A 9,571-nucleotide genomic window follows, 5' to 3' on the forward strand; every position below is an offset into this window, starting at 1 on the left:
GGATTGACTGTGTGGGTCCAGGCACTGATTAGTATGATTATTAGTACCTGATGTTCTTAAATGGGACTTCCCACCACCGTTTTCTCTCTATGTTTTATTACATCTATTTTTTTTACTAGATCCCCATTGTTCTCAGAGCCAAGCATCCCTGAGTGGTCATTGCTCAGTAATATTCCTTCTTCCTCTTGCGTTTTCCATGATCACTCAGCCAGCTGTGGCATACTAAAGTAACTCACCCAGATTACAGATGACAGAGCTTTTTGTTAAGCATGGCAATGAAATTCTGATCTTAAATATACTGTATGCTGTAGGTCATGCACTTTCTAAACCAGCCAAGTATTATTTCTCAAATATAAAATATTCTCACACAGTGGTCTTCTCCTGCCCTTATCACACTATAATTAAAGTTGGGAAACGTTTGGTTGAGGAACTAGATAAAGAACTTTGGCAACAAATTGCTAGGCTGGGGAGGCTGTACAGCATTGGGAAAAGGTTGAGCAGGATGCAGAATTCACACATTCACATTCTCATCCACTTCACAAGAAGAAGGCAAGTTAAATGCTGAGCCTACTGAAAGGACAAAGAAATTGTCCTGCAAATAAGGCAGAAAAATCAAAATAGCGACATATACCGTATTTTTCGCTCTATAGGACGCACTTTTTCCCCTCCAAAAATGAAGGGGAAATCTGGGTGTGTCCTATGGGGCGAATGCAGGCTTTTGCTGAAGCTTGGAGAGCGAGAGGGGTCGGTGCACACCGACCCCTCTCGCTCTCCAGGCTTCAGGAAGACATCTGCAGCCTTGGCAGCCCTGCGGGAGATCCTGCAGGGATGTCTAGGCTGCAGATAGCAGCCTGCTTCCCGGAGCGTCGGGCGTCCTGAAAGCAGAGCGCCCGGCGCTTCGGGAACACATCCACAGCCTAGGCAGCCCTGCGGGAGTTCCCCGCAGGGCTCCCCATGCTGCAGATAGCAGTCTGCCACCCGGCGCACAGGGCACCCTGAAGCAGAGTGCCCCGCCCTCCGGGCAGACATCCGCAGCATGGGGAGCCCTGCTGGAGTTCCCCGCAGGGCTCCCCACGCTGCAGATAGCAGCCTGCCGCCCGGCGGGTGGGGCGCCCTGAAGCAGGGCACCCCTCGCGCCAGGCAGACATCGGCCAGCCCCACAAGCTCAGGGGACAGCAGGGAGGCGCAGCGCCGCCATCCCGCTGTTCCTCGACCTGGTTCGCTTTCCCCGACCTGCTTTTGGGGGGGAAATAAAGGGGGAAAATTTCCTTTATTTCCCCCCCCAAAAAACTAGGTGCGTCCTATGGGACGGAGCATCCTATGGGACGAAAAATACGGTACATTAATTCCAGTTAAATATGACATGATGAAGCCATACTGAATAGGATAATGAACAAGATATTTTTGTATCAATTCTTTATTCATCTAAGTCACTCTCTTCTGTTCAGTTCAGGCCTTAGCACAATCATAAAGTATTTTGGGGAACATATCCAGCCTAGTAATCCAGCACTGGAGACCAAGATCTCGACAGAAGCCATATATCTCCCTTATGTGCTTAGATACATTGGGACAGAGGAATTTAACAAAAAATATCACAGATTTATAAAGAATTACTCCTAGATTCGGCACAGGAGAATAAATAGTCTTAGTGGGTGTCTATGAACCTAATGAGAAAAAAGCAGAACCTTTTTAGGTTTTGGAGGAGTTGCTGTTTGAATATTTGGAAGAGAAAAGGGCTTTTATTACAATCTCTTAAAGAGACTATGAATCAAATTTTGGAAAATGGTAGAGTCCCAGAATCCTGGAAAAATGCATATATTACCTTAATGCAAAAACAAGAGTGTGATTTAGTGTTGTTTAAAAATTGTAGGCCAATTTCATTTGTAGGCATATTATAGACATAATAGAGTATTTACAGGAAGAAATGAAAAAGCAGCATTCATATTTTTGGATGCAGTGAAAACTTTGATAACATTTCTTGGTATTTTAGATGTTAAAAGATGCAGTTTGGAGATAGATTTGTAAAAGGAATTAAGGCAATTTATGCACAGCAAACCGCAAATTTGATTGTAAATAATACAGTGGCTGAAAAATGTAAAATATCAAAGGGGACAAGACAAGGGTGTCCCTCATTACCTCTCTTATTTATATTAGCCTTAGGGGTGTTGGCAAGAAAAATAAGAAATAATTCAAATGCAGTGGAAAAGAAAGTAATAAAATTCACCATGAAAAGGAGGAGGAAGGGGAGTCAATATTAAATGTGCATTTATTTTATTTGAATTGTCGTTTTTTTAAGTGTAAAATGAAAATGAAATAAAATTTGAAAAATAAAAAATGCAAAAGTAGCATAGTTCCCATTTCTGATTAAAATATGACAAGATGTCTATCAATTGAATGGGATAATAACCACCATGGCTGCAAATATCCCATTGCTTTATCGAAGCTCATATATGAGCAACAGAATGTTAGATAGGTCAATCCTTTCTTCTTAGTTGCTCCCTACTATTCAGCTGAGGCCTGATCAGAATAATATAACATTTTGGGGAAAATATACAACCTAGTAAACCAGTACTAGAAGCTAAGATAGAGAAGATCTCCACAGCTACCATATATTTTGCTCTTGTGCTCAGATAGGTTGGAACAAATGAAAGCCACACACTGCAAAATACCAGCATGCTGAAGGTGATGAACTTGGCTTCATTAAAACTGTCAGGTAACTTCCTGGCTAAGAAGGCCACAGTGAAACTGACAACAGCCAGCAAGCCCAAAAACCCCAAGACACAGTAGAACATGGTGACTGAGCCTTCATTACATTCCAGAACAATTTCTTTAGACACAGAGTGCATATCCAAATCTGGGAATGGGGGAGACGTTGCCAGCCATACACAACAAAGGGCGGCCTGAGTCAGGGAGCAGGAAAGAACAATGGAGGTGGCCTGCTGTTTCCCCACCCATTTCCTCATCCTGGAACCTGGTTTGGTGACCCTGAAAGCAAGGACCACAATGATTGTCTTGGCCAACACACAAGAAACTGCCACTGAAAAGATGATGCCAAATGCTGTTTGCCGAAGGAGACAGGTCAATTTCTCAGGTTGACCGATAAATAGCAAAGCACAAAGGAAGGCAAGAAGGAGGGAGGTGAGGAGAATGTAGGAGAGGTTCCGGTTGTTGGCTTTGACTATGGGAGTGTCTTGGTGCTTAATGAAGACCCAGAGCACCAAAGCTGTGATCAAAGAAAGGGAAAGAGCAAGAACTGCCAAAGCGATCCCCAGAGGTTCTCCATAAGACAAGAAACTGATGTGCTTTGGCATGCATGAATCCTGTTCCATGTTTGGGTAATGATCCTGTGGGCACTGAAGGCATTCATCCATGTCTGAAAAAGAAAATTCAAGCTTCTATGTGTTGCACCACAATCCTTCCATGAATTCACAAGTATTTTTTCAACATAATGAAAATGAATGTCTTAATACCTGAGTGAAGGTACATTTGATAGGCTCTAGGCATGATATGCATTACCTGTTTGGTTGGAAAACTTCCCTTGTGGACACAGAATGCAATCATAGCAGCAAAATGGTTCCCCTTCCTTCTTTGCTTTATGGTAACCCAAAGGGCATTTATCATTACAAAGAGAAAGGGGCTGCACCTGTCCATAAATGAAAGAAGAGAAGGTTTTCTCTTTTGCAAGCTTGAATATCAACACTGGGAACTGTGAATACCTCTGGAAGTAATGGATATGGTGCAAAATACGAATGGACCTCACCTGGTTAAAACTGCTGGGCCACACGAAGGCTTCTTCCCAAATCCTCAACACTTCTTCTTGGGGAGCCATGGAGTCTATCTTTCCAACTTTGATTCTCTGAAAGGACTGATTTGGAAATGTGATCCAGTTTATAATATCAAACCCAGCCTCTATCTCTCCATTTTCATTGAAGGAAATCTTTTCCCCAGCAGTATTATTAAATACTATTCTCTTAACAAAGTGGTTAAGCTAAAGAGAGCAGGGATAAAGATAATAAAACTAAGGCAATGGATATACCAAAAGCTGGCAAGAATACACACTTTATTCCAAAACTCATGAAAAACTTTATGACTGGTAATCGTAGATATAGAGAGTGGAAGATGTGCACATACCACCTTGAGGTAGTAATTAGTAAAGCAATCTTAACCCTGCAGGGCAGCAGCAGGATATGACAGGGAGGAACAACTGCCACTGCATCCACAGTCATATCACTCACACCTGCTGTGGTGGAAGGCAAAGAGAACAATACCCTACACCATGCTCATCATCATGTCTTTTTGGAATTTACAGAGATTTTCAATTATTTTTGTAATCATTTGAGTGTTGTGAGACCTGGAGCTTCTACAAATTCATGGAGGAAACAGATGTGCCTTATATTCAAGGCACATATATATATTCTCAGGAAACAGAGATATTATGCCTCTGAAAATCAGGCACTGGAGAAGAACAGTGGGAGAAGACTACTGCAGAATGCCCTGCCTGGTGGCTTCCCCAAGCTGTCTGGTTGTCTGCTATAGGAAGCTCTTGGACTGAACTAGCAGGATCCTTCCTTTGTTCTTAGTGTATTCAGGACATTACCTTCCATAACTCTTGATTCTGAAATTTTACTCCTTCATCCACTGTCACTCTGCGTTTGTATCTAGATGAATGCATGGCCTGCAATGCATGTGCTACTGCAAAGGCAGCTGTGTAGACACTGTAGCTGTGGCCAGTCATGCTCATTTCAAAAACAGAGGCAGGAAGAGTCTGCAACTTCTCCTCTCCACTACAGAGGTCTTCACCCTGTAGGTCTACCATAGAGTTGGGGAACAGACACCCAAATGCCTGCTCCCAGAAAACCCTAAGGAAGCCATCTCCTTGCTCTGAAGTAGGATTTCTCAATAGAAGAAATTTCTGGAATCCTACAACCTCACTGGAATGGACAGCAAAGGATATAGCACCATGTAGGAAGTTGATGTCCCAATGTATTTGAAGAGGAATAGAAGTGAACTCCATCTGCGCTGTCATAACCCAAACTTTGCCATTTCTCTTTCTTGTTATATGCTCATCTGCTGAAATCTCTGAGAGTGCCCTTAGAATGATCATGGTCTCGATTTCTCCATGAATAACCAAAGCATTCACAGTGCTTCTCATAATGATTTCTTTAATTTCAAATCCGTCTTCCACCATGCCACCAATATCACTGGAAAAAGACATTTTGGGAATTCTCACTATGAAATCAAAGCAGATACCTCTCTGAGCAAACATGGGGATCATATTTTGTTCAAACTTCTCTCCATTGACATCATGCCCAGAAATTACTCCAATCCATGTCCACTTGAAATATTGCAGTATCTGGAGAATTGCCTTATATTGAAGCTTCAGATTTGGGAGCATTTGGTGAAAGAAAGCAGCTTGGGTTTTCTTCTCTATCACCGCCGAAGAGCCATATATGATCTAATGGAAATTTTAAATAGTTACATTAGGAGAAAAAGACCAATCCCATATGATTTCTGTGGGGGAGATATACAGTTGCAATCAAAATGATTCAATCTGCATTGCAAATCAGGTATATTATCAAAATTTACAGACAGTTAATTCATCCGGAAATCCATAGAAATAATATTATTTACTTCCAATAGACAGAGGAAGGGCAATTTATATTTTTTTCATCTATTATTGGCTTTATGCCCTTCAGGTTAGGGTAGTACCTCTACAACTAACACAGGTCAATTGTTGTGTTACAGCATGAGATTATTCTCATGGAATTCTGTTTAAGGTCCTTTGAGTCATGTTCATTGTTCTCTCTTATTTTTTGCCCACTTGAAACCTTGAATGGACACAGGCTCACTGATCATTTGGATGTGTTATTTTTTTATTATGTTGGGATTTGTTATTTATTTAATCATGTCTTATTTTCAATTATACATTTTATATGTCTGAATGTATGCAAGACACTACCAAACCCTTTGTCAAGTATATGCAAAACTGATAACAACACAAACCTAAGAGACTGTATGTAACTATATAAATTCTTTTTCAAATCCAGCAGAATGACCAGGAAATGCAATCTGTTTAGTTCTTATATTAGCAATATCCATGGTGTGGAATTCTTATATCAGTCTTCTAGTGTTCCACGTGAAGATGCTTTTAAGAATTCTAGCATTCCTTGTATGCAGGTTTCAGATGAAGAACTTGGAAGAATGGCACATGCAGAAAATAAATACTATTTATCCAAAGATTGAACAGATCAAAAATGTCTTCAGTAAACACAAACAACAGATCATCAATATACCAACCATAAAACAAAATATATTGGCTGTATGGATTGTTATGGACGATAGGCTCTGAAGCACTGTAATGACATCAGTTCAGGGAGGTTAGGTAAGCACCCCTATCTGACCCTGCCATTACTGGTTGCTGCTCCACCAGGCCACAGAGTGTGAACAATACTTTAGATGATACTTTAAAATTTTCATTTTTATATTAGCACTTTCCTTCCAGCTATTTAAGATCTATTTTGAGGAGTGCATGGTGATTGGCAGGAAGCAATCAGGTTGGAATTGGAGCCAGGTCCTGGACTTCTGGGGAGAAGCCATAGCAGGTTGGTTGCATCTGTCATGAGCTCTTGACAGATGTAATAAAGTGGTGATTAATGATAGAGCAGTGATGGGAAACTGAGGGTCGGCCTCCTTCACCCCAAAATCTTAGGCTTCAAAAAGCAAGAAAGTATTGCAGACAAGTTTAAATGTAATAAACCAGAAGGGGAAGTTGAGGGAAGTCAGGTGGGGGGGTGCAGGGAATTTAATTAGTTATTATTTGTCATGATGTGATTATGGAAAAAACAATAATGTAAAACTCAATAAAAATATTGTCTTCTCCTCCTGCCTCCCTCCATCTCTGTGCAGGCGATGCTGTTGCTGGTCCTGATCCCGCCTTCCCTCGTCAGAGACTCGGCTCCTTCTCACCTCTCTCCTCTCTCCCCCCCCCCCAGCACCTCTCTCTCTCTCTGTCTCTTCTCAAACCAGCTGAGCTGCGGAGCTCTTTCAAGCCCAGCCTTGGAGCCATTGTCTTTCTGCTTGTTGAGGAGCATGCTGTGCTCCAGCTGCCTTGGGCCCGCCATTGACCCAGATCAATCCCGTGATCGACTGACCGATCAGGATTGACGGGTCGGACATAGAGGATATATAACAAGCTGTCTGATGGAGAAGGAATTCCTTCTCCTTTGATCTCCCCCTTAATTTAAATTGAGTACTACTAGCTTTTAGCTAAGCAGCTCCAATCCCTGTCTTTATAACTGATTTGATCAAATTAAACAGAACTTCTGATTCTAAGGATTTATTTGTTCTTCCAAACAGATGCATCAGACAAAATAACTACGTGTCTCCTCCTCCTGATTTGCTGTAATCTTACGCAGAGAAATAGAATAAGAACAATGAACACAGAATGACCATCAACGGAGAGAAATTTGAAGACAGAGAGGTCACTTCTGCAACAGTAATGAAGGAAGCAGTTAATGATGAAGTACAAAATCCACACTCTGCATTTAAGAAAAAGCCTTCGACAGTATTGAAAATCATCTAGAGAAAAACAAAAATGAAGCTACGGTACTGAGTATGAAAAAGAAAAGAAAATCCTTCTACAAACTAACAAAGAGTTAACTGACCTCCTTGATCAGTAAGAAAATAAGAGGAGACATTGGATTTAATATTCTAAGACACTACAGAAGATAAAGCAAGAGATTTTAAAAAAATTCTTAATAACATGACAAGCAACAGAAATTCCAGAAGTCCTCATTACAGTAAGATATAGAAATTGTTCATAGCAGTCTAGCTTCCAATCAAAATAAGTGTGGTATTTTCCCATGATATTGTTTTTTTGCTTTGACAAATTTATAACAAAATGGCAGTTATTTCATCCCGCAATCCATAGAAATAATATGATTTACTTCCACTATGCAGAGGAGGGCAGTTTCAAAATTTTCATCTATTATTGGCTTTCTCACCTTCAGTTTACTGTTGTACCTTTGCAGGCTACCACAATTTAAATATTGTGTTACAGGATTCAATAATTACATTGGAATTCCGCTTAAGATCCTTTGGATGTTGTTCCTTGTTATTCTTAATGTTCTATTTTATTTTTTGAACACTTGCAACCTCGACTGGACACAAGCTGACTGAAAGCAATATATTTGCTGATCATTTTGAGTTTGGTAATCTTTTTTACTATATGTTGGAATTTGTTATTTATTTGACAGTGTTGCATGAAATACCTCACTTTCAATTATCTATTTTATATGTCTGACGTTATCCAAGGTCATACCTTGAAATGTTAAAGGTTTTAGCAATCAAAGTGCATGCATCTTATCTGTGGAATCTTATGCACAATACTGGATACCAATTGCTGTGAAGTGTGGAGAATGATGTTGTGCTCATATCCTGCTTGTGGACTTCCCAAAGGTATTTGATTGGCCACTTTGAGAAGAGAATGCAGGATTAGATAGGCTCCTGACTTGATGCAGAAGGAGTTTTTTAATACTCTGACTTCTGGAAGCCTCACATGACAAAACATTGCAAATAAAACTTCTGAAAGGAAACTGTTTACATGTAAACGGATGAGCAAATGCCTTGTTAACCTTTCCTACTGCATTCATACATCTTACCTGTGGAATCTTATAGATGCTTGGGATGTCTCTCACGTGGTGACAGACTTCAGAGACAGGTCCCCCAATTACTGCTCCTGGATTGTTCTGTCTATTACATTTGTAGTTGGGGGTTAATTTGCCCAGTGTGGAGAAGAGTTCCAGTGAGGCATGATAGGTCCATTTTGCAGTGAAATAGCTGTTATAGATATGGAATCCCAGGGTGACATTCGGTAAAATGTGTGGGTTTTCATTGATATCCTTGACAGCAAATATCAAGGCCAGGATATGTTGGTAGATGTGGGTCATCACCCTGCAAACAGAGTTACTTGCACTATGAGAGTGGATTTGCTGCCAAATATGACATATGCTTCTCTTAAGTTCCATGCATTATTACTGAATACATTACAGTATAATGGTTCAGATCTAAGTATGCATGAGGAGCTATTGTTACATGCAGTTGTGCTCACCAGCACAATGCTGATACAGCACTCAGAACATCTTGGGAATTCCTCACAGTCCAATAGCTCTGCAGATTTTCAAGGTATTTGATTACATACCATGATATCCAGCATAAATCATACTCTGAGTAAATGCACTGAAATATCTGAACTAAGTAACCCAATTCCCTTCATTTCAATGGGTTTACTCTGAATATGACTTAGCTGACTATCACCTTTAGTGTTGGTCTTCAAAACGGGGTCAAATATAAATAAAATCAAACGTAGTGAAAAATAACTTAGGAACATAGGACGCTGCCCTCTAGCTCAGAAGTGTCTACACTAGCTGGTCATGGGTCTCTGACATTTCCTCTGCCCTACCTCAAGATGTCAGGGATTTGAAACAGAGACCTTCTCTGGACAATGAAGATGCTCTATGTTGGAGTGACAGCAACTTCCACTTATCAATACTTTCACAGCAAATAAGAAACT

At 40.6% G+C, this 9,571-nt stretch overlaps 1 protein-coding gene across 1 annotated transcript; it reads right to left on the minus strand.

The window, feature by feature from the left end:
- Nucleotides 1-2,474: 2,474 nt before the first annotated feature.
- On the minus strand, nucleotides 2,475-3,829 carry LOC310691547 (vomeronasal type-2 receptor 26-like; the record flags this gene model as incomplete). Its single annotated transcript, XM_083471409.1, has 3 exons — nucleotides 2,475-3,373; nucleotides 3,517-3,643; nucleotides 3,761-3,829. 3 exons carry the CDS (start codon nucleotides 3,827-3,829, stop codon nucleotides 2,475-2,477), a joined length of 1,095 nt encoding a protein of 364 aa, XP_083327535.1.
- Between the last annotated feature and the right edge of the window lie 5,742 nt (nucleotides 3,830-9,571).

The sequence above is a fragment of the Podarcis liolepis genome (assembly GCF_965112155.1).
Source record: "Podarcis liolepis genome assembly, chromosome: 13".
Taxonomy (NCBI): Eukaryota; Metazoa; Chordata; class Lepidosauria; order Squamata; family Lacertidae; genus Podarcis; species Podarcis liolepis.